Source organism: Phocoena phocoena, chromosome 3 (assembly GCF_963924675.1).
Source record: "Phocoena phocoena chromosome 3, mPhoPho1.1, whole genome shotgun sequence".
Taxonomy (NCBI): Eukaryota; Metazoa; Chordata; class Mammalia; order Artiodactyla; family Phocoenidae; genus Phocoena; species Phocoena phocoena.
Window position 1 is genome coordinate 56,803,359 of NC_089221.1, and position 25,598 is coordinate 56,828,956.

The 25,598-nt window shown below is 43.1% G+C and overlaps 1 protein-coding gene across 1 annotated transcript in view; it reads left to right on the top strand.

The window, feature by feature from the left end:
* The first annotated feature begins 245 nt into the window (after nt 1–245).
* The window catches only part of MAP1B (microtubule associated protein 1B), a 90,511-nt gene continuing 65,158 nt past the window's right edge, over nt 246–25,598 (top strand). Inside the window, exons 1-2 of the mRNA XM_065873417.1 lie at nt 246–542; nt 9,224–9,325. Of these exons, the coding sequence (XP_065729489.1) occupies nt 359–542; nt 9,224–9,325 (286 nt within the window). The 5' untranslated portion in view covers nt 246–358. The remainder of the gene's footprint in view (nt 543–9,223; nt 9,326–25,598) is intronic.

Sequence of the window (25,598 nt, forward strand, 5' to 3'; positions counted from 1 at the left end):
GGCGAGATGATTTGCTGCAGATGACATCAGCTCTGGGCCAACGGCTGGAAGAGCGGAGGCAGCCACCCCGTGAGGATGTGCCGGGTGGTCCTTGCCTCCTCCTCTTCCTCCTCCTCCCCGGTTCCCTGCCTAGTCTCCATATAAGAGGCGCCGCCTCCCCGCCCTCTCTCACTCCCCACTTCTCTCCGCCGCGCGCTCTAGGAGAGGGCGGAGGGGGAGGTGGCGCGCAGCGCCAGGAGGAGGGGAGACGCAGGGGGCGGAGCGGAGACTGCACCTTCGGAGATAATCCTTTCTCCTGCCGCAGAGGAGAGGAGCGGCCGGAGCGCGGCACTTCGCCGAGGCATAGCAAGCCGGCAGGATGGCGACCGTGGTGGTGGAAGCCACCGAGCCTGAGCCGTCCGGCAGCATCGCCAGCCCGGCGGCGACCACCTCGCCCAGCCTGTCGCATCGCTTCCTCGACAGCAAGTTCTACCTGCTGGTGGTCGTGGGCGAGATTGTGACCGAGGAGCACCTGCGACGCGCCATCGGCAACATCGAACTCGGTAAGAGGCCCTGCGCCCCGAGCGGACGCGTCTGGGGAGACGCGCAAACGCGACCCCACCCAGGGCGCGACGGCCACCTTTCTCCTCCGGCACACCCCGCGCCCATGTCTTTCCCCGCTACTTCCCGCACTTGGTCCAGACTCTTTTTCTGGGCTCATTTCGGAGAATAATTCGAATTATCAGATTTGAGACGCAGTGGGAGAGCCTCTCCTAATCTTGACGGATCCGTTACCAGGCTGGGTCGGCAGATCCCAGCTGGCTACCGCCTCTCCCGCTAAATGAGATGCAGGTGTCAAAGGGGCAGAGGCCACAATAAAGCCGCAACCGCAGGAAACCAAAGGGGGGGGGGCGCTGATGCGGCCACTCCTTTCAGCCCCCCCTCTCACCCCCGCAAAATGCTGGGATTGCCCCTCGCCGGCAGACCCCAGGCTGAAGTACCATGTGCCAGGGCTCTCGTGGGAATCATTCCCACCACAAACACCTCAGCCCCCGAGAAGTGCCTTTGCTGGCTTAAAACCTCCCCATCTTTTCTTTCCTTGGAACGACTACGCTAGTCCTAGGGCCACGCCCGCTCCCCCCCACCCCCAGGGATGCGGAGATGGAGAACCGCCTGCGCCTCCTTCCCAGGAGGCGCCTGCCTCGCTACCGCCCCTGGGGCCTTGGTTGCAGCTTTTAGCAAGGACAATGGGACCCCCAAGTTGTGGGGTGGGGCTCCTTTTAAAAGTCTCGGCCTCGGGAGTGATGGCTTAGGGAGGGGGACGGCGGGAGGCCCGCGGGTAGGGCCGGCGCCTCGTCCGGTGCGCGCACTACTGGCGCGCCCTGCAGAGGCCGAATAGCGGTTTGCCTGGAACCCTGGGCGGGGCCGTGCGGGGCCGGCGGGCGCAGCCTCGGGCGAACGGACCGACCCGCCCCGCAGCCCCACCCGGGCTGCCGCAGTGCCCCCGCCCGCCGCACCTGCCCCCCGCACTGCGGCGCCCCCAGTGGGCGCGGCTGGCCGGGAGTGCGCTCCGCCAGGGCTTGGGGGTGCTACCTGCCCCCACCTCTCCCCTGCCCGGCTTTGTTGCGCTCGAAGTCCCCGGGTAGGCAGTCTGTCCTCTGCCTTTCCCTTTACCCTCGGCGTCCCAGACCTCCCCTCGCCCTGACAGAGGTCGCTACTCCCTCCCCAGGCCCAGCCAGCGCTCTATTCTCTCGGGGTGGTGCTGAAGCGGTTCTGCCCGGAGACACCGGCTGGTGGGCGTGGTGCAGTCCGCACTGCGGTCTCTACGGCAGCCCGAGGCGGACAAAGGGCGTTCACGCAGCCCTCGTTCCCCGCGCCCGCCCCCACCCCATAAATTTAAGAAGAGAGAAAAACCTTGTTTTAGATTAAAAAAACAAATAAATAAACGCTAGTAGTCTGCCTCTGCATTTGGAAACGGTCGCCTGTCCCCAGAACAAAAGGCTGCAGGGTGGGGGCTGGAGTTGCAGACCTGGTTCTTTTGTTTAACTTTAAAAGCACTGATGTTCCCTTTCAGATTAAAAAATAAAGAAAGAAAGAAAGAAAAAAGAAAAAGTGAGCAACAAGCAGTCTTGTTATTTTCTTCGGAAAACAATATTTAAGAATAGGATATGTCAATAGTGAAATGCCTCATTTGAGCATCTCAAAAACGCTTCATTTTCAAACTACAGCCCTTTAATCTGATCTGTACTAATTTAGTTTATTTGCACATTTTCTCCTTGGAAGATTTCACACGTACTGATTTTGGGTGTGGCTACTGTATGAATCAATGACTTTGTATTTTTTAAAAAAATATTATTTGTCAGCACCTTTGCTGGGAAGCAATAATACATCAGGAAGTGTTTTTCTATCTATAAAAGGTTCATAACCACCCGATGCAGTGCGAGGAGAGGGACCACCATCCCCAATTTGGAGATGGGGGGCCCAGAGAGGCAGGAAGGATAAAGGGACCAGCTCAAGGTGACACCATTCATAAGTGACAGAGGTGCCAGCACTGCAGCATCACTGGTTTTCTGGCCCTGTCATGATGTTAGTGCAGGACAAGCTAACTTCAGGGAGATCAAACAGCAATTTTCAGAGCTTGCCTTTATACAAAGGCAATAGTCATCCACTTGTGGGCAGCGCCCCATGCAGGGAGGTGGTTCAGCAATCACCTTCCATGTAGTTATACTCCTGCTTTGTTACTCTGCTGATATCCTTTTAGTGCCCTGTTTCTCAGGCTGCTTCTGTTTGAGGATAAACTAGAGGCATTCAAGTATCGTTGTGAAGTGCTCTCTACTGTGTTTTACACTGCTAGCACTTAGTGATAATATTCAGATTTGTCTTCCTGTCTTTTAAAAAACATTTTTTTATTGATGTATTATATAAAGAGGAAAAGGCACAAATCATAAGTGAGGAGCTTGGTGAATTTTCACAAAACGACATACCTGTATGATCCTGATCAAGAAGCAGACATTACTGGAATCCCAGAAGCCCCCTCAGGTTTCCTTTTCAGTCAGCATGCCTTTCTGATTTTTTTTTTTTTTTTTTTTTTCCTTTTTTGCGGTACGCGGGCCTCTCACTGTTGTGGCCTCTCCCGTTGCGGAGCACAGGCTCCAGACGCGCAGGCTCAGCGGCCATGGCTCACAGGCCCAGCCACTCCACAGCATGTGGGATCTTCCCGAACCGGGGCACGAACCCGTGTCTCCTGCATCGGCAGGCGGACTCGCAACCACTGCGCCACCAGGGAAGTCCGTCTTCCTGATTTTGAATTCCCTGATTCAGTCAGGTTTTTGCAGGTACCTCTGAAATGGCAGTATTGATCCCATTAAGAATCAACCAAGTGAGTGAGCAGAGCCATTTCCTAACGCACAGTAACAGATGCTGCTTTTCCTCTGGAGATCACTCTCTTGGGTCCTGGGGTCTCGGATGCAGATCAAGCTGCAGGGCCTTCCAGTGCTAAGTGAAAATACTGCTCCCGTAGCTTTTCCGACAGTCTAAGATGACCTAGCAACAGGGCAGGCTGGCTGTTTCCCTGTGCCGGATTCGCTGCCGCCTCAGCTTTCAGGTCCCAGCTGGACCTCCTCCAGAGGTCACTCTGATACCACGGCTGTAGTTGCTGGTGCCCATGGACCCCGTTGTGTGAAGCAAGATGGAGATGCTCCAGGGTGTTCGGCTCTGATTGTGCGCTGCAGGCTGGGAAAGCCGTTCATCATCTGTTCCTCTTGCTTCCCATTTCCCCTCTTTGCCTTAACAAAGGCTCTGTGGGTTTGGAGACCCTGGTGACTTGGATTTTTGCCATTTGATGACTTAGGCCTCTTTGGGAAGTCCAGCAAATAGGTCTATAGGAAGATGGTGGTAATGCAGTAAATCAACAGGCCTGAAACACCCCAGCATGGATGCTTAGTAAATTCTTCATGAAACCAGGTGTTACTGAACCAAACTCAGGTCTGCTCACCCTTGCACAGTAAAGCCAATCTACTGACACCAGGTTGTGGCGAAGGAAAGTGCAGCTTTATTGTGAGGTGCCAATACAAGGAGAATGGGTAGTTTGTGCTCAAAACCCTGAACTCCGCGAAGGGTTTCAGTGAAGCATTTTTAAAGGCAAGGTGAGGGAGGGCGTCCCAGGGTTTGTGATTAGCTCGTGCACAATTCTCTGGTTGATTGATGATGAGGTAACAAGGCGGTAATGGGCAGTATGTGCTCATGGTCATCAAGTAGTTAATTCCTTCCATTTGGTGGTAGTTTTAGCATCTGAAAAACAAGTCAGGAAGTAATGCATCAGATACTAATATCTAGGTACTTCAGAGAGGAGCTAAAGCAGAGGATATAGGGGAGGGGTCTGTCCCGGGAAGGCCCCATAGGGTCCTGCTTGGTTACACAAGGAAGAGAGACCATCATTCATTTCTTCAGCTGTATTCAAAATGCATAATGGAGGGTCTGGTCATTTCTTCTCAAATTTGAAACAATAGACTTTCCTCAGACTGGTCTAGCTTTAGTTAGTTAGTTATGCAGGACTCAGTGCCAAACCATTGTTGCTCCACCAACTGCTCTTCGGCACCTCTGTTGCCCCCTTCCTAATTAGTCCCCAAGAAGGACTTAACAGTCATCCCTATTTTTAGCAGAGCCTCCACTCCTCCTGTTTATTTTAGGACATGGACTACATATATCCATGCCTTGCAAAACTAATTCTATAGCCTTGTGAAAAGTTTTCTTTGCTTTATTTTTTAAAAAGAAACTAAAACATATAAAGAATACTAAGTGTCCGTTTAATGTTTTCAATTACTGTTAAAGAGTTTAACTTTCCTCTAGTTAATATTGGGAATCAGTGGGATTTGTTCATAATAAGATAGATGTGTGTAACATCTAATGTCCTGGATTTTTAGATGTAAGTTTCGCTAACTACAGTGTTTCTGATGTCATTTATTGAATGTTTTTAGTCTAAGATGGTTAAGAGAATTAAGAACCCAGGAAAGATTTGGGGTTTCATTTCCGTTTTGTTTCAACAGAAAAACAACAACATGGTGGGAATTAAAAGAAATGTTGGGGACTGTTAACTTGATTATATTCATCTTCATACGTTTCAAAGTCAAAAGGCAGATGCCTTTCTGCTTGCACTGCTTAATTGGTATTACCTACTAAGGGTTCTTTGATCCATGCTGAAATATAAGCCAGACACTAAACTTAAGGTCATTAAATTGATGAGTCATTATTAACCTTCTCTAAAGGCTTACTTTTTAAATAAGTTCTGACTTTTAGGCCAATAAATAAATTATTATAAATCACTTCTTTTGCTTGCTTCTAATGTGAAGTGCTAGCCAAGACCTAAATTATTTATCATCAATGCTTTGAAATGATGAACTCTGTAAGATACTGTCTGCATTACACATAACATATAAATTATGAACGTCAAATTGTTGGCTTAAAACAAAAGGAAAAACGCAAATTGAAGGTTAGGTCAAGGGAAAAAATAGGAAAACTTTTCTCTAGGAAAGAAAACCTTATGGAATTTAGCATTTCCTTTGTTTTAATTGTTTCTTTATGATTCAAATCTGACTTCAGATCACGTTTTAGCATAGTTTTGAAAATAGAATCTTATGGTTATAGTTTAGTAATAATTTAGGAACTTGGGCAAAAAATATTCAAAGTCTGTTTCTGAGAGGGAGCAACTAAAGCTCATGGAAGAAAACCAACTTGCTCAAATAGCAGTCAGATAGAATCCGTGTACATTTCAGCACACAATGCATGGTCATTTCTTTCTGCTTTCTTCAATCTATTGTTTATTTCAGGATATAGATTTTCGCCTTTAAATGAGAGGCGTTTTTAAAAAATTGTTGGTTTTATTAAATAATCCTGCAAAATGCTTGCATGATCAGTAAACTTGGCAAGATCTAACCTATGTAAAATAAGGCAACCTGGTTCTTCCTTATTGTTCACCCTGACTTGTCCTGTGATACCCACCCCCCAACAACACACACACACGCACACACACACACACACACACACACACACCCTTTTCTTTTCTCCTTTTTTCATCTGTCAACTTTATGTGCACTTTAGCCTCCCCTTTGTGCACTGCCACTCCTGGAATCAGAGAACTGAGATGGAAATCCATGATCCTTTGTTCCCGCCTGGTCATCAGGCTATACACAGACAGTGATGGTACTTGCTTCCAGGGCTGGAAGACAGTGCCAGGTTAGGTAGGGGTGTTCTCAGGATGCCTAGCCATAGGCCAGCTGCCCATGGGTCACAGATGTTCTCTGGGCCCAGTTTAAAAAGTGGAGGTTGATCTCCTCCAACTGGTGGGGTTGTTTTGTCCCCACCTGGGTAAGCCTGTAAGGGCACAGTCATGGTAGAGTTTGCTGGAGAAGCAGAGGCCCAGGGAGGAGCTTGACCTGGCGTGGACTGGGGGATAGTCAGAAAAAGAGCCAGGAAATTCCATGGCTTTTGTACTCCCACTGGAAACCAGGATGACCTGCTTCTGAAAGCCTCTTCAGACCTTCTTTACCAGCACCCCACTATCCCCTCCAGCCATGAACTCAGGGAGGGGACTATGTGAGAAGAGCCAAAGAAGACATTTTTTTGTCCCGTGAGCTTTAGAGGGGCCACCGCTGGCTTCCTCTTAGGCACAAAGGAGCGATATATAAACTGACTAAATGCAATATGAATCTTCATTGAGAAGTAGTATTTCCCTTTACTAACGTTATCCAGTAGAAGGTACAAGGTAATTACACAGTATTTTCTTTCTAAAATTGGTATAGAAAGTGGCTTGGTTCCAAAATTTTCCTTTCCAACTAAAATTACTAGTAAATCCATTGTAACCTTTATTTTATAAGTGGTAGTAGTGATGATGCATCATTAAGATGTAATTTGGCTGGAAATTGCTCCCTTGAAAAGAGAATCCTGAATTTTTAATTTCACTGGGAGTATAAGTTACATTATCAGCTGTTTGCTAATGTAACTTAAAAATTACTAAATGGTTTTTCTACTGTTTCATACTTTTTCCATTGCTAAATTACAAATCATAGAACCAGGAGTTTATGAAATAAAAAGCAAATGTTTAACTGCATGTGTCATGACATTGAAGTTAATTGAAGCCAAGGGAAAAATGGCAAACAACAATCTAAGAACAAGTCTATGTATAACTCTAGATGAAGCCATTCAAATAATGTAGCAATTTAGACATTTCTTAGAACAAAGGCAGAAAAATTATACGAATTTAATTTTAATACATATGTTCATTATTAACTTTATTGACCCTACTTGACAAGCCTGAAGACAAAGTGGAGCTCAGACCTGGAGCACAGATAATCCAGTCACGAATTTCCAATTAAGCAGCTCAGACAGGAGCTCGATGATTTTCCATGCTAGCCGAATACGTAGTATATATACGTGGAAGTAAAATATTCTAATGAACTCAGGCCTCTCGACCTGTCAAGCTTTCTGTGAAACAAACAAACAAAAACCCATTTATCATTTCTGCACGGAAAAAGATCTGCAAAATCACAACATGCCTTTCTTGTTAAAATTTAAATACTCCATTAGCACAAACGCAAACTGACGCTGTTAATGTTTCCAGGGAGACCCATAAGCTTCTCCCTTGTAATTTAGCCTGTCTTTAGGAATGTTAACTCTTGCACACCTGAATTCTTCCCAAAGATTGTATGAGAAATCTCTGCCTCTGTGTAGTAGATGTATACATCTATTTGAAAATATTTCTCACATTCGTAAAGGTGTTTGGTGTGTCATCTGAAGATATTTTAGATGTGTGGTCAACTCAGTTTCCAGAATCTGTGTGTGTGTGTGTGTGTGTGTGTGTGTGTGTGTGTGTGTATCTACCTTCATTCTTTGCAAGACAGGAAAACTGAACAAGATTTAAATGGGGGTAAGTGCACGTATGCCTTAAGGATTTGAGAGGTGTGTTTAAATAACACACTGCCATTTATGCTTCCGAGTCTGTATGCATGACTAATGACCAGCGAAAATGATTAAATGACCAAGTGTTTATTTAGAGATAGTTCACCTGTGTGGTACCCCTAGACGTTCAAGTCCCTGCCTTTAGTAGATAGGCAAGAATGATAGTTGTTCCAGAGGTTTGTTTCCGGCAATTGAGGATGCTCCATGCAGGGGTACAATCTAGGATACTACCTACATAATGGCTCTACCGTGAGCCGTCTATTTGGGAAGATATAAAAATACATGAAAAACAAACACACACTCCCAGTTCTGTGGTTCCCCAATTTTGCCTGGCCTGCTCCCCAGGACTCCCACCTCTGCTGTACCCTTTAGCCATCTCTCTTGGAAGGTCAGGAGAGAGGAAGTGGGAAGAGATGAGGGAGGTAGGGCGTCAGCACTCCTTACCCTCGTATTCCCCTCACCCCAGCTTCCAGTCTTGTGAACGGAAGCCTCAACTTTTGTGGGAATAGACAGTTCATGGCCCTCAACTCTGTAGAAGTTTTATACAGTATAAAAAGTTGCCACATTTCTTTGCCTCTGGATAAGAAAATTCAGGACAACTAACAATTGTGAATGAAAGAGCTGTCTGCCAAGCTAGTCAGGTAAATGCCTGGGAGGACAGAGAGGCCGGGCGTCTTTTAAGATTGAGATCCAGCTTTCTTAGCAAAGATCACACAAATTTTGATTGATATCTAGGGGTTGAGAAATCAAGGTCAAAAATGGGAGGGGTAAAGAAAAGTGACCAGATACACAAAATGCATATGCACACTGCAAAAAGCTTTAAAAACAGAGCCCTGGACTTGAATGCCAGCCTCCATATCTCTGCTTCCCCACCCTCATTCTACATTTTCTAGCCACGTACAAACGGACCATGGGAAAGCTAGCGATTGTCTGGTAGCCCCCTAACTGCTACAGGCTCACCATCTTCCTGTCCTTTCTACTCCCACCCTGGAGTAAAGCCTGTCATTTTCCTAATAACTGTTTTCCTTTACTCTTCCAGAAGAGCTGCATTTACATTTTATGAGGGGCAGGAGTTCAGTCCACACTGCTAGTTATCCTTCCCCTGTGGCCTGGTGGAGAGACTTCCCCGGCCCTCCCATTTTGTGGGCATCCACTGCTGGTCACCACGCTCTTCAGGAAAGGAGTTTCCACATCCTTCCTTAAAGCTTGAGAAATGCTACCGTGATGTTTTCCAAACCATTTCGAAATGAGTAACTGGAGATCTGTCATCTGTCTTCCTTTCCTTCCTTAGGAATCCGATCATGGGACACAAACCTGATTGAATGCAACCTGGATCAAGAACTGAAACTTTTTGTATCCCGACACTCTGCAAGATTCTCTCCTGAAGTTCCAGGTGAGGCTTAGTTAAGTATTAGTCAACGTAGAATTTGAAAGGATGAGAAACAGGCCATTGGCTGGAAAGCTTTGCCTGGGGCGTGGAAAAGATTTCCTCTTATTGCTAAAGGATGCTTTGTGTTTGTTATTATCAACTAGGTTAGCAAGAAGCCATATTTTAGGAAGGTCAGCTAACTCTTAAGTTGTCACTGTGTGGGTTTCCATTTTGTGGAGTCTTAAAAGTTTTTAAGTTCTAGGGTAAATTAAAAAATTTTTTTCGTATTTATCTCATTGTACTCTGAGCTTAAGGGTTTGTAAACTATTTAAATGTTAATTTTACTCACATGAAGTTATGAATACAAATTGGATGCTCCCAGAATTTCATAACTGCCCTTCCCTCTCAAGAAAATGAAATATCTGCTTTACTGCATTTTCTATCTGAATGAAATATACATTATCATTTTCGTCATTGCATTATCACCTACTTTTCTTAGTGTGGGTAAAAGAGTCTGAAATTCCAAACTACTGTTAAAATAGCCTTTCTTTCAGAGATGAAAAAGAATACTGCAGAATAATTAAAGGTAAGGACACAAACATTTGTCATTTATGAAGATGCTGCCGCTAAGTAGCCGCTTCACTGGGGATGTAGTCTACCTGTGCCTCTAGGCCTGGGGATGTAGGCAGACTCACCCACCTTGTCTTCCTCATGTGAGCTGTGACCCATACTTCTCCCACTTAGTCACATTTGAGGATTATGAACAGAGTTACTTGCCCATAAAGACTCTAAACCTGGGGTGTGTTTTTCAATAGCTCTGCCATTGATCTATCACATACGGTTTTGCATTTTATTTCTTAAATACCACCTAAATTTTATGTAAAAGAGAGAACACCCTTTTCTGTGTACATGATTTTGTTGTATGATTGCAAATTTTGTTGGCGTTGATAAAAGACCAGCAAGGAGGTTCAGCCTTTTTTTTTAATCTTTTTTTTTGCGGTTCGCGGGCCTCTCACTGTTGTGGCCTCTCCCGTCGTGGAGCACAGGCTCCGGACGTGCAGGCTCAGCGGCCATGGCTCACAGGCCCAGCCGCTCCGCGGCATGTGGGAGCTTCCCGGACCGGGGCACGAACCCGCGTCCCCTGCATCGCAGGCGGACTCTCAACCACTGCGCCACCAGGGAAGCCCGGTTCAGCCTTTCTGACTGATTACATCGTTGTACATACTTGTACATACTGAGATTGGAAATCACGTACAGACTGTCAGTGCCTTCATGCATCACACTTGGCTGCAGCAGTATGCCCATGAGACTGGGATAGTGCTTCTCTTTGAGTTTGCTATTAGAATAAAATCCCTTACTTTTCAGTTATCAAATGAATTGTAGCTTTCAAGCATGGAGTTGAGTAAATGTGTTAAGAAAAACTTATCAAGAACTGGTTCATTAAAAGTTAAACTTGCTGTAAAGCCATGTGAAAATCAGCTCTGTAACTTTGCGTCGAGCAAAAAGAATGATCCAGAGACTATCAGACAGCGCGTGATTTGCTGAAGTAAAGGTACAGTATATGGTTGTTTCTCTCGTTGTTATGTTGCATTTTTATGTCTTGCACATTTCTGTGACTTTTGAATTCATCTCACGAGAAGAAAAATAAGGGAAGTACCCTTTTCCAACAAGTATGTTTCAAAATGTAAAATTCAAGCTTTTATCCTTTCTCTGTAGGTTGTTCTGGCTTTCTTGCTATGACTTTTTTTTTGGTAAATGAATCCTGTGATTTGCATTGTGTTCCTTCATACTTGTATTTGACTTTATAGAATGGCAGTATATTGTGAAATGAAAGGCTGCAAGAATTGCTAAAGAATTAACCATTTTTGAACCAGGGACCTAGTATGACTCTTGTGGACTAAGGAAGGTCAGGTCCCCCCCACAAACCACTACCGTGGGCTCATGTAGCCCATTCTCCCTTCTTTTCCTGCTGTCACCCACAGTAAAGGTTGGTTACCGACCTAGTTGTAGCAGTGCTGTGCTAGGCTCTGTGTCTAGAGATTGGCGCCTGGACACACAGCACCCTCTCATTCTTGCCAGGTCCAGGAAGAGGTTATGAGCTTCCTTCCCCAGCCTAAGAGTGCAGCCGTGCAGGGCTGGGCCTGTGCTCTGAGAACCGAGCATCCAGAATATAGCCATGGGGGTGAGGCCCTGTGTGGGAAGCATTCAGAGCGGGGTGAAGGTTTCTAACCAAGGCTACAGCAGAGGATAAAAGCACACATCAGCTTCAGTTCAGGTAGGTAAGTGTGTTTTAGAGAGAAGAGATGTTACGTTAGAGGATGAGGATGCCAGATTGGGGTAAGCAGAGATCGTAGGGTGATCGCTGGATTGGACCCAAAGAAGCCTTTAGCTTTTCCTGGACGAACTGAAGGGTTTTATGGGAAAATGTGAGATCTGTTTTTTAAGTGGCTCCAAATCTAGTGTGTCTTCCCCACGCACTGATAGTCTGTAGAAGCTAATGCATGCACCTGAGGCCCCTAAAATGGAGTCAGCTGAACCTCTGCATTTAGAGTTCCAAGAGTCCGAGTTAACTTAGAGGCAAGGAATGAGATGAAGGTTGAATCCTCTAAAAAAATAAAGCTGTTCCTTCAGCCAATTAAAAAAATACCTAAATAGCACCTACAGTGTGCCAGGCCCTGTGGGGTGTGGAGAAGGTGAACACACAGTGATGAACAAAAAAAACACAGTCACTGCTTTGCTTACTCTTGTCTTCTTGTGAGAAGAGTAGGCATTTAACAGTCGTATACAGACTAGCATCAACTCTAGCACCCTGCATCAAATCCAGACAGTTTTTTTTTTTTGCTTAGGCTGGCAGGGTTTTAATAAAATATTCATTGCCCTCCCTGATGGCACAAGTATAGGGGCACTCAGAATCTGTAGAGATTTGGTCCAGGACTCCTGTGGGTACCAAATCTGATGAATTCTCAAGTCCCTTATATGAAATGGCATGATGTTTACGTATAACCTACGCACATCCTCTCATATACTTTAAATCATCTCTAGATTACTTATAATACAATGTATAATACCTAAAAGCCATGTAGATAGTTGCCAGCCTGTGGCAAATTCAAGTTTTGCTTCTTGGAACTTTCTGGAATTAAAAGTATTTTCAACCCTTGGTTGGTTGAACCTGTAGATGTGGGACCCGCAGATATGGAGGGCAAACTGTAGGTGAGGAGCTAGGGTTGCCCATATATCTGTTTTGCATTCATGCTACCATACCCCTGTTGCTATATTTAAGAATTGGAAAGTCCTTATAAAAGACTGGTGATAGCCTCAAATGCAGCTAATAGCTCATGTGAACAGCGCAACCAGATTTGTCAGATTTGTTCCCTTGTACTAGTTTACGTCTTGTACTAGTTTTTAAACATGGTTTTGAGATTCAGTTGGCCTATTTCTTCAGGATTGCAGGTCTGATTGAATGGCTTAGTCATATCTTGAACAAATATCCTTTGAGCAGGAAGCTGGACTATGTTGCTTTCTCTGCAGAGGTGGAGGTCATCTACTATGAATAATGAGGTGATGGGTCCCCCAGTTCCCCAGAATGTGAGCTCTGGGATCACCAAGTGCCGTCCAAGTCTGGCATGCTCGAATTCTTGGAATAGTCAGTCATCTAGGGTCATCTTACTCGCTCAAACCTGTTGCAGCGTTGACTTCCTCAATATCCTTCAGCAGATGTCTCTGTTCCCAGGGCAGGTCTCTACTGATTAGCCCTGGTGTAACACCACTCCTGGCCACATCTAAGCAGGGTTCAAGTGAGACCAGTTATCTTGAGAGAAAAGGTTATGTATTCTTTCATGAACACCCCCCAGTCTTTTCCCTCAAGTCAAAGTTCAACAGTTGAGTCTTTTCAAAATAGAGGCATAGTCATATATTTCCTTATATGTACAAATTCAAATCCTATTGTAAATTTTTGTTTATATATTACAGTATGTTTCTTGTACCTTAATTGTGTTGGATGAGAATCATTTTGATAAATCTTACCATGAGAGTAGAGCTAGGTTTACCGTGCTGAATGGAATTTATTTCACTCTCCATTCCTGTTTGCTTCTTTCCCTAACTTAACTTTAGATCTGTCTGCCCCTAACAATAGAGAGGACTATATCCTAGGGTTATAGAAAGTGTCCCATGATTGCCCGTGTTAGACAAACATCGTTTCAAAACAACAAACAAATACGGAGCATTCCTAGGACAAGGGACACCAGAATGAAAATTAATTTCAGTCCTTTTTCCATCATTTTGCTACTTCTGCCTAGAAAAATAATTCACCATTTTTGTTAACCCAAATCCTCACCAACAACACTGCACGATGCAGATTCCGGATCCTGGCTCTAAAAGTTATTTGCTGTGGGATCTCTGACAAGTTACCTAAGCATTCTAAGCCTCAGTTTTGTTGTTTGTAAAACAGAGATGATCCCTTCTTCCTCACAGAGTTTTCATGAGGATCAAGTGAATTAATTTGTATAAAGATCTTGAAACAGTGCTTATCACATGGGAAAACAATAAACATAAGCTGGTATTAAAATTGTGGCCCTTGTTGAAAATCTATCAGATTTGTATATTTGGTGATTATTATTATCTAGGGGAAAGAGTGGCTTTAGATACTGGCTGGCTTCCTTTTTGTAATTAAAAAATTTGTATGAAAGGTGTTTCTCGGAGAAGCAGTTGCCATTGACATTATCAGAAGGCACATAGTTGCTGGTTATGTGCAGGAGACAGCACCATTCTTTGGCTGAGTTTAGGAAGGTCCTTTGGGTGTGAGAGCGAAACGGAGGTGATGCATTAAGGTGCTGCCGTAGCAGGACCGTAGGGCAGGGTTGCAGACCCTGTGCAAAGTGGTCCTGTTGCTGCCCCTCTGAGGATGCTGAGGTGGGTGAGGTTGCTAGCCTGCTCTCTCGCTGTGATGATCTGTCCACGGGCGACGTCTTCTGATCCCTCCTACCCCTCGGTTCTTTCTTCTTTTCTCTCCAACCAACAAGTGACTATAGACTTTTCCAGTTTTAAGAAACTGAGATTTCTTATGGCTTATTTTCTTAGTCAGCTGAATAAATAGTAGTAAGACTTTGGTACATTTACATTTTGTCACTCGTTTTATAACTCCTAGATCGCATTCACAAAAACGCTTCATGTGGTGTGATTGACTTTGTAATGCGTATATGGGTGGTTCTGTTTCAGAATCCATGCCTTTTCTCTGCAAGGTAAATAAACCACAGATTTGTGCTGAGTGACTGCTCAAAATATCTTGCCTCAAGATTGGTTTTTGACGGAGAATTAAAATCAAGCCCTTTGAATTTAAGTCATGAGAATCCCTTTCACGTTGAAGAGTCAAGGATTTACAACATTTGCTGGTAGAATGATAAGAAAATACTAAAATGCTCTTAGAAAAGGTCTAAGAATGTTTGTACTCATCTTCTTTCTCTGTCTAGACTTGTATGTTTAGTCTGTCGTTGTACAGAATTATAGCCTAATTGTATGTGCCTAGAATACATCAACCCCTCTATAACAGCCAGTAATGAATGTGTTTTCAGCCCTGCTCCCAACCTTTAAAAGATAAAGCACACAAATACACGTTCACTTGCATTCCAGAGGCTGACTCGACCCTCAGGGATCCTGTGATTTCCGAGGGAAAGCAGATGCGTTATCCTCCTGTTCTCTCTCTCACGTGCACACGCACAGGTACACGCACTTGCTCACATGCCCAGCGGACTCATCTTTTCTCACTGCATCATCATATGAGGTTATGGCAGGAATCCTGGTCTTAGAAGAAAATGGCAAATAAAGAGCCTGAGTTTTGTTGAAGTAACCAGACCTCTGCTTAACATCCATTGAGGTCAATGCCGCCCCGCCTGGGAAGGGGACTCCCATTTTAATGCAAATCACTCGCCTTTCTCCACTCGCCCCCTGCCCTCAGCCTTCCCGGCCCCTCCAGCTTCGTGCTCCACCCAAGTGCTCCCATTCACACGCTGCCCCAAACTGCCTGCTTGCCCCCCCGCCCCCCCCCCCCCCCCGCGCCCCGTCCGCATTCCTTTGAAACAGTGAGAGGGCCAGACTTTCCAAGGAGAAGATCCAGAACTTGGTAGTGTGTGCGATACAGGCGTTAACTCCTGTGAGGTTTGCAGTTTGCTCAGCTTTGAAATGTGGCGATCCTTTATATCCATAGATCCTTACAGCGCATGTGATTTTATTTTTCTTTTTCTGGTGCAAGTGTGGCCAGAGGAATAAAACGGTGTTTCACTGCCCTGTGCAGATGCCTTCATTCCCCAGGGTTGTTAATGATGGCTCATTCGGACCACCCTAGAAATACCTATTCATCTCACTTTTTTTTTCAGAGTCAGAAGGATGCTTTACTCTGCCGGCTGTAATGGCTCTCAAGCAGTTCCTAATGGGCACTGCGGGACCACTCAACATAGGCAAGCATAGGCAGGAAGGTAGCAGAAAATTGGCTGCCCGGGCCCAGTAGCCATTTTGGGGACTGTCAGTAACCCCGCCATTAAATCTCACTCGGTGCATCCCAGAACAGCTGCTACCGTCGCCCACCAAGGACGGCATCTTATGCTGTATGTCAGTGGTTTTGTCTTCATTTCCAGAGACCAAAGAGAGCCCATGGTTTTTGCTAGATTTGTTGCTGGGGTGGGTGTGTATTTGTTTGTTTTTAAAGCACACCACACAGCAACCAGCAAGTACAGTCCCTTTACTTTTTACTGCCTGCTTTTTTTTTTTTTTTTTGGTAGAATGTTTTGTTCAGCATCTATGAAAACATGCTGGAAATGATGGTGGAAGATGAGGAATAAAGCATAAGCTAGTAGATTTCTTTTAAAAAAGTCAAGTAATATTTCTGAGTGTTTAGGAATAAGCAAGGAATTTGTAAAGGGATCTATGGAAGAATTAGGTATCCCCACTGCTTATAAGTTAGTTGGGAAAATATGTCATTCACAGCTTTAAAAGACACTAACAAAGAGTGTTTCCTTAATTTAAAAACCATGTGTGTGAGAGAGACAGACACACGAGGAGGGGTGTGGGGGTGGATTTAGTCAAATTCCTAAAGAAGACAAGCGGTGAGAAATGGACATCATAACAAGCATTGCATTTTGATTGTTCAACCACAGATTGAGTCACAGTGACAGGTTACCCAGGTACCAGCACCCCACCCCAGCCGCAACCGAAGCCTAATTAAACGCTACCCAGGCAACCATCAAGTATCTCCAAACATCATACTCCAGGGCTTACGCCTTTTGTTTTCTCCGCCCGCGGTCTAAGGGTAATTTCTATTGCATGTGAAGTCAGATTTCTTTGGTCCTAGAGAAATGTGAGAAAGTAAGAAGTGCCCCTGGGGACGTGCACGTAAAATTGGGCCACAGGGACTGGAGAAATTAACATAAACACAAGACGAAAATAATGTTGTTTTAATAAACTTTTCTAACCCATGTCGAAGACTTGCCTACAGTCAGGACTAGAGAGGTGACTGCTTGCAGAAAATGCAATATGAGAGTCTACATATGATTTAAAAATAAAATTATCTAATTAAAAATGAGCATTAAAAGCCTGGGGAAGGTGGCGTTCTATGAGATGTAGCTCCTTTCCACAGTTACAGCATTGCTCATTTTAAAGACGCAAACTGAATTGCCTCTAAAAATTGCCTTATGGAGTTAATTACCTGAGGATTTGAGATAAAATATGAACATCCCTAGGATTTCCTTGATTTGGAAAGCTCTCTAAACCTGCCCTTTGCTGGCCCTTTCTTTCCTGATCAAACTGATTTTCATTGGAGGCTGTGAGTAAGTGAGGCACACTGGAGCATTTTGGATGAAATTCATAGATTCCCTGTTTGCATCTCCCATGGAGAGTCTGGGGAAGGGACAGCTGCACCCCTGAGGGAGCACCACATTTTGGTGCACCTTGTCCCTAGGATGCTGCTCCATAGAGACGTTGCTTTTTGGTTCCGGAAATGTCAGTCGGTGGAAATGTCACATTTGGGCAAGCTAACTTGATAGCCATAAAACTAAAGACGGAATAAATTCTGCATCTCAGGCTGACGACACTCTCTTGGTACAGAGCTCCTCAGCCATTTTGGGCAGTGGTTTTCTGCATTCTAAATTCCCATCTGGAAGTGTAGACCTGTGTAAAGAAAAAGGCCAGTGAAATAGGCATGAAGACTGATTGATGGAACTCTTCCCCTTTAATGTTTGTGTGCCTCCAAGACAGAGAGAGAGAGAGAGAGAGAGAGAGAGAGAGAGAGAGGGAGAGGGAGAGAGAGAGAGAGAGATGGAGGGAGGGATACCATATCATATTTGGAAAGGAGATAATCTTTTCATATTATGTCTTTTGAGAAGGTGTCGTAGTATCAGCCAGTCATTAAACATTTACGTGGCAGTTCCTGGGAGCTGTTTACAATTGAGCCTGAAAATAAGATAACTAACAGAACAAGTCAGGGTATAATAATGTGTCAAATGAGAACTTTGCAGGAGAGAATCCTTCTGTAAATTTTTTTGTTCAAGCTATTTAAAAAATACAGGCATAAAAATATGCACTAAAATCTTATTATCTATACAAAATGAGGCATAAATACAACAGATCTAATGTACTGGATTCCCTCTGTGATCGAGAAATTTGGATTCATACTGAATTAATTATTCCCTAGTTTGGAGCTACATTGTAAGCCCTTAAATTTAATTATGAAAAGATTGAAAGTTTTAGGATTCCTTCCCCCCTCTCTCCTCCCCTTCCCCAAAAAAAGAGCATGTGAGAACAGAACTGCCGAACTGAATGTAGAGGCTTGATTTCAAAATTGTCTTCATCTTTGAGTGCTGGAAAATTATCCATTGGCAGACTCTGAAGACACTTGGGAGAGATTGTGGCAGTGAAAGGTTTTATGGAAATAAATCTGAAGTAATCGGTTCACTGCCCCGAGGCTAGAAGGGACACTTTGGAGAGAGCTGGGAGGGGACGTCTGTTGTGAGCTGCTTCCCAGGACTGCCCCCTTCCAGAGAGTCCTCGAAGCCTGACCTAGTCAGCAGCTCTGGGCCACACCTGGAATTACTGTTGCCCACGTAGCCCCCTGAAAAGTTGCTATGAGGCCTTTCCCCTTCTTGCAAAACAAAGAGGCTGGACTAGATTGGGGTATCCGAAGCTTTGTTCTGCCAACTGTTAGTTCTCTAAAATATTAATAGATAGTCAGTGGGGAGGAATGCCATGGTGAAATAAATCTGGGAACTATGGCATACTAGATCTTATGTTTTGAGGAGCCATAAGGTATGTAACTGCGTGTAAATAAACTTGTTTAATTTTGTATAACAGTAAATGTCCTTAACCTGTTTGACCTGTCACTTCCACCGCTGCTGTCTCCCAGGGATCTAAATTTCTCTAGAACACAATTTGGGAAAGGATGGACTAAATGATCTCTGAGTCCCTTCCAGTTTTTGTATTCCGTGATTCATGGATTTTTACTAAATTGTCTCATCTGTGAAATGTAGAAGGGAATTTGTCCTGTTCTGTGTTTAGCTTACAGTGGCTTTTAATCCAAGTTTTAAAATGTCAGTGAACAAATTTAGTTTAGAAAATCTGCCTGTCGCATCTGCTAGGATTATTAATTTTCGGGGAAGATGCACGGCTTTTTGACACTCAGGCTGATTTCCCAGTTTGGTAATCCTTGGCCCTTGGCTTTTCCCATCTGTCTTTACCTTGCAGACAGACCAAACAAGACAAAACTTAATTGTGTTTGCACGATGCCAAACACCTGCATGGAAAGTATTTCAGATGTCATATTCTTGAGTGTTTTGTCTACATAATGCCAAATAGGAAATAGCTCCATTTTTTCCCATTAAAATTAGAATTTCCACGTTGATGTTTGGTGCTGCATTGAGCTTCAGATTAGTTACTTATTCACAGATCTTTGGAAGGAGGCTGAAGACTCAACCTCCTGAGTTCTGGGGATCATCTGTAGGTTGAGTGTATTAAAAGTGCCAGGGACCTCCTTTGTTCTGGATAATTGAGAATGGCCTGCGTTTTAATAAGCATGATCAGCTATGCATATCTTGTCATGTGAACCATCAATTAGCACAACACAATTTAACAAGTCAGTACATGCAGATATGAACACCTTTGGGAAGCAATGCTCAAATCAAATTATTACTGACAGTGTACAGCTTGCATGCAGGTAATCATTATCAGAAAGCCATGATTGTCCAGAAGGGAAAGTGATTTTTATGGTAATGTGTCATGAGATTGACTCTTGGTATCTAATAACCTTTGAGGTAGCGATTTCAATCTGTCCTCTCCCTAATTTGATTATGTTTGCAAAAAATGTTTAATTCACTCCCTAAGACCTATGTGTAATATTTTTACAGCAAACCTTACAGAGTGTTCTAAAACCCAAATGAAATAATCTTTGTACCAAAGACATTACTGATAATATCTCTATGGATGAGAAGACTGGTGGGCTGGTTAATCAAATATTCTATGTAATAGAGAGTTGCCAGTAATTCCTTGTGGGATTATTATTCTTTGAAAGTTTTAGAATCTAGTTATACAGCCCTTTCTTTTATATATACCCTCAAATTTATCTAGAATTAGAATTCCTAAACCAAATTTATTTCTTTAGCTCAGGATATATTTAAACAACGTATAGAAAACATGCCCTTAGAAATCTGTTGTTCCTTTTTCCTTCCGATTATGGTGATATTTTCAAAGGGAGTTTTTAATAAATAACTATTGTACATTTGGGGCAAATATTGGCATTTTATTGAAGCATGGGCCAAGAGAGATGCACTCACACAAGAGAACACACTTTGTTTGCCACCTACTTGGAACCCAAGCTCAGAACAATCTAAGTGAGTCTTCCTTAGATAATTCAGGAGGAAATTCCCCTGTGCTTTGGGTCCTCATTACAAACGCTAGTGGTAACTACACTGTCTACACAGGGGTGTGCTGATTAGAAGCAAGTTCTTGTTATTGAAATATTAGTGAGCAAACCATTTATGTTGAGCTAGCCAAATGGCCACCTCAATACTAATATGATTGTGTTTCTATATAAGACATTGGATATCCCTGGTAGTTATACTGCTTTTGAAGAAGAGTTATTGGATCTAAATATTGCAGTGGAACTCAGAACTGCTGTAGGGAAAGAAGGGGAGAGTGGAGAAAGAGACGACGGCAGTCTTCTAGGTAGCTTTACAAAATGTGACTTTGCAAAATATGTGTTAGCCCACTGCATTTACATTGTCCTGTTATATATACAACTACTACACCCCACTCCTAAGTCCTAGCCATTTTTCCCTTCTGCTTCCTATGTCTCTTGCACATGAAAACATGATTTTTTAAATAGAGAACTGTCTTCTCCATCACACCATCTCCCTCCTCATGAGCTAATAAACAGAAAAACCCAACCAAGTGGTAAAGGAAATGAGAAGTGAGATTATTTTTAAAGGCTTATGGCCTGTGCTTTTAGATGGTCTAGAATAGCTTTGGATCTGGGAATAGACAGGTTGTGTGGCTAAAACTGTGTAAACATTTCCATGCACATATGTAATTATACGTGTGTGCGTGAATGACTTTGCTTTTACATTATTTCAAAAACATCTTTCCTCTTTAAAGAAGCATTCCAACAGCCAAGTAGATATCCGTTGATGAAAAAGTGACATTTCATGTGGGTTTACCTCCTTTACTTCCATTGTTTTATCATCTGTATCAATCACTCAAGCCTTTTTTTTCTAATCTAATGTCATCTATTTCCCCCGTTTCTCTTTTCTTTTTCTTACCCTTTTTCCTAATATGCCCCTCTCCACTCTCCAATCACAGTTTTCTTTTCTACAAATAATGCCGGTTTGGGTTATTTTAAAACATCTGACAAGATCGTTGTCTGCTTTCTAAAGAAGCATTATATTATGTATTCGTTATACATATTATTATACTGTGTCTTATTTTCGTTTTATTGTTTTATACGTAGAACAGAGACTATGTGGAGCCTTTGGAATAACATTCCAGCATATAAATATAAATGAAATCATTTGGCAAATTGACTCACCCTGGGGTCATCTAGAAATATGATTCCATCATCAGATAGAAATTTCTGTTGTTGGGATCCTTTAGCCAGCAAATGGATTTTCTATGCTTGGTAAGCAGACTCATCAAAAATATGAAACTAGTTGTTAAAAAACAAAACAAAACAAAACAAAAAAACCCAAGCTCTAACTTACAACTTAAAAAGAAGGAAAAGAAAAAAACCAACTAACCAAACAAAAACCTATTTCGAATGAAAAAAATGGAGACCAAAGACCTTGAGTCAAGTAATTGTAGGGCTAGATTTTTAATCTTTCAGGATTCTAACTTTTCAGAAATGGCTTTTTCCCAGTCGCAACTGAATGATAAGAGAAAAGGAATGCAATTAGGTCATAACCACAGAACTAAGGAGGCCTTAGGCTAATGTCCCTTAATAAAGAACCGTAGAACAGTGCCTGGCATGTAATACTGGCTTAGTATGTGTATGACAACGAAGAAGAGGTGTCACGGGTTTGAGAAACTATAATTAGCTCTCAGGCTTGACAAATAAGCTGTGTAAGAAATCTGAAAATTTGTAGTGATTACTTATATAGCAAACAGTTTCTTTATTGCAGATGTCCTTTAAACATTGAGGTGTGGCAAAATGTTTATTTACAAACTATTGATTACTTTCAGAGACTTGGTAACCTAGAAGCTCTGGTTAAGAGCCAGTGTCTTGAGAAGCAATGGATAGAACCTTTGGAGGATGGAGGTGAGGGATAGAAAATGTGTTCCAATCCCAGTTTCACTAGTAGATTGTGCTATTGTGGACATATTACTTAGCATTTATTAACTTCAGTTTCATTACCTCTAACGATTCCTTTTATGTTCAGTACTCTGATATAATGCCAACCCATAGTGAAAAAAGTCATTTACATATTAGAAAAAAATGGTTTGCCTGGAAAGTTGATAGGCATAGCCAACGTGTAGAAGCAAGATGTGTTGTTAGTATAAAGTGCTTTGGAATTCTTAGGATACAATAACTTGCTTGGCTGAACAGTGCATAAAAACATATACACTCAGTCTATTCCTTTCACAGATATATATTGCTTGTCTGATGGGGCTGGTCCTGTGTCAAATATTGAGGTTAACGATAATAAGCAAAGTAAATAAATCCGTATCTCCTACATGGTCTCCCATGGAGCTCTCAGTCAAGGTAAGGAGGCAGATATTAATCAAATAGTCATGTAAATATGTATCACAATCTGTGCTAAGTACTAGGGAAGAGAAGATGGTGCTATATAAGGATATAAGAGAGGAAACTGACCTATAAGGGGAAAGTGAGAGAACTGTGGAGCTGAGATGCGAGATGAATGCTTTTTATTTTATATTAAAACATTGGACACTGTATTTATCTTTCCCTTTGAATGCAACATTAGCAATTTAACCTAGTTTTACAGGTTCTAGAATATACAGATATTTCTTGACTTTTACAGGGATCAATGTGAGGTTACAGTAGCACATTTCTCAGGATATAGGAACAATTAAATAGACATGATTTTAAAATATTTCTGTGAAGATACTAACATTCTTGTAAGGATTCCACTACTTTGCTCTGAGTTAAGAATGGAAGTAAAAGAGAGCTATCTGAATATTCATTGGCCTCTTAAAAGCATGGGCTTAATTACAAATTTGCTGGGCTGCAAAAATCCCAATGAGAGGGAAGTGAAGTAACCAAAATTTCTGAATCAGAATTTGAAGGTTTGTGTTGCAAAATAATTATGGTCCCTGAGTCCCTCTGGAACATCCCTCATATACATGGTTCTTAGAGGTTCGTTCAGTACCTTCTTCCCAGCATCTTCCCTGTGCCTCCTTCAGGGATACTCACCTGGTCATTGTAGGGCTCTGTTAGGCCAGACATCCCCTACTGATGTTTTCTTTTTTTTTTTTCAGGCCAATTATAAGCAGCTTCCTCGCATCACCTCTCTGATCATTTGTCATTTACCTTCTGGTTTAAATGTCCATTTCTCCTCTTGCATGGCAATTAATATCTCTTGGCCCTACTTGATGAAATATAAAAATATTTTTGCTTTAACCTGGAGGATATGACCATTGCAAACAATCTGTGTATTATTGGAAACCAGTGTCCCTCACTGGGAAAAAGAAAACCCGACTTTCCCATTAAGTCTAGTATAGAACAGGCTTTCTTGTTCTACATAGGATTTTATGTGAAGGTGTTAAAAATTCAGTTGCGTTCAGATTAACTTTCCCAGTCATTTGTTCACTCCCAGATCTTGGCTACTCTTCTGACGCTATCTGACATTAAAATATGTTGTAAAGAAATGTTGAGATAGAAGTATTTTTCATTATTTTTTTCTGAAATACTCTTGAACCCTTTCGGACTGCAGACTTTGGTCTTTTTTCAGGTGCAAAGTTCCTTTCCATATATCCTTGCCATTGTCTCTGTTCCCGTTCTGATTTTAGCCTTAAGAATATGTATATAATTCTTATAATAGTATAAGTTGTTTTTATACTCATCCTCTGTCTCATCATATTTCTTTGATCTTTTGCCACATGTTCTAGAACACCTCACATTTGCCTTGTACGTCACGGTCAGTATTCTACAGGGTTTGTCCTGCCCTTTATTGCCAATTTAATTTCTGCTACTGCATTTCGTCTTTCCCAGAATTATTTTGTTAATTCCAACTGTCTTCTTTTTCAATCTCTACCTATAATTCGGCCCATTCTATTTTTATTGTTCTCTGTCATTTCACAGAGATGATGTCTGCCATCTTTTGTATCGAGTGTCATTTTCTAAAATTTTATTTTTTTCCCTGTGGAAAGTCATTTTTAGAGATAGGGTTTTCCACCAAGCCTCAAAACAGTGCTCATTTTTTCTTGTGCTGCAGACTCTTTTCAAAGGTCCCATTTTTTTCTATTTATTTTCTGCTTCTTATGACACAGAGAAAGGTCTGTCCAGGCACAGCACTGGCTAACAGAGGGTTGTGGAGACTACTTACTGATCCCCACTGCCCACTTGGGTGCTGACAGTTTCACCCTTTCATAAGTAGAGCCTGGAAGTCAGGTTCAGGTGCATATCCCCACCCCGTGTGTCCGTGGTCCAGCATGTGGCTTGGGATGCAGGCCTGAGAAACGATGGTGTGTCTTTGCTGTCAGAGCTTCTGCCTCTGATAGAGAACTAGATGGAACCTGCAGTTCTGCTTTGTACAAATAAGATGTCAGGAAGACCGTGTACGGTATGGGCTGCTCTCTGAGTTCTTCCTCTCTCTGCTTCCACTTGCGAGTGCTTTTCCTGAGAAACCATTCAGCTCAGGTTGGAATGCAGGATGGCAATAGTTTTCTACCCCCAGTGTCTGCTGGGTTCTGAAGGTGAGTAGCTGGAGGGGAGGGGGGCAGGGAGCAGTGAGAACAGAGTTATCAGTTACCCTGCAGTAAGGGACCAAGACTTCTTTTTCTGGTCTCTGCATCCTAGACTTAGGGGCAGGTATTGAAAGGGTGAGTCAAAACCTTTTTAACCTTCTTGAATCCAGCAAAATGGTGAAGGGCAGGGACTCAAGGGCTGGAGTGCCCATGTTCAAATACAAGCTTCACCTCATGCTTAAGTTCTTTGTGTCATGGTTTTCTCATCTATAAACCCCACCTTTAGGGGATTTATGTTCTTCATCTATAAATCTACCTTACAGAGGATTTATGAAAATTTGGTGGCATTAGGACATGTAAAGCATTGAAGTGGTGGATGGAACATACTAAGTGCTCTACAAACGTTAGCTATTGTTAATATAGGTACTGTTTTTCTGGGGTGGAGAGTGTGTTCAAGTGTGTCCAAAAATGTGTATTTATTTCAGTTCCCTTTGGTGCAATTCTTCTGCCCCCTGCTGAACCCCTCTACCCACCACCTTTCAGCATATGGCCGTCTATTTACTTTTTTTTTTTTTTTTTGGCTGCGTTGGGTCTTCGTTGCTGCACACGAGCTTTCTTTAGTTGCATCAAGCGGGGGCTACTGCTTGTTGCAGTGCGCGGGCTTCTCATTGCGGTGGCTTCTCTTGTTGTGAAGCACGGGCTCTAGTTGTGTGTGGGCTTCAGTAGTTGTGGCACTCGGGCTCAGTAGTTGTGGCTCACGGGCTCTAGAGCGCAGGCTCAGTAGTTGTGGCGCACAGGCTTAGTTGCTCCGCGGCATGTGGGATCTTCCTGGACCGGGGCACGAACCCGTGTCCCCTGCATCGGCAGGCAGACTCTCAACCACCGCGCCACCAGGGAAGCCCCA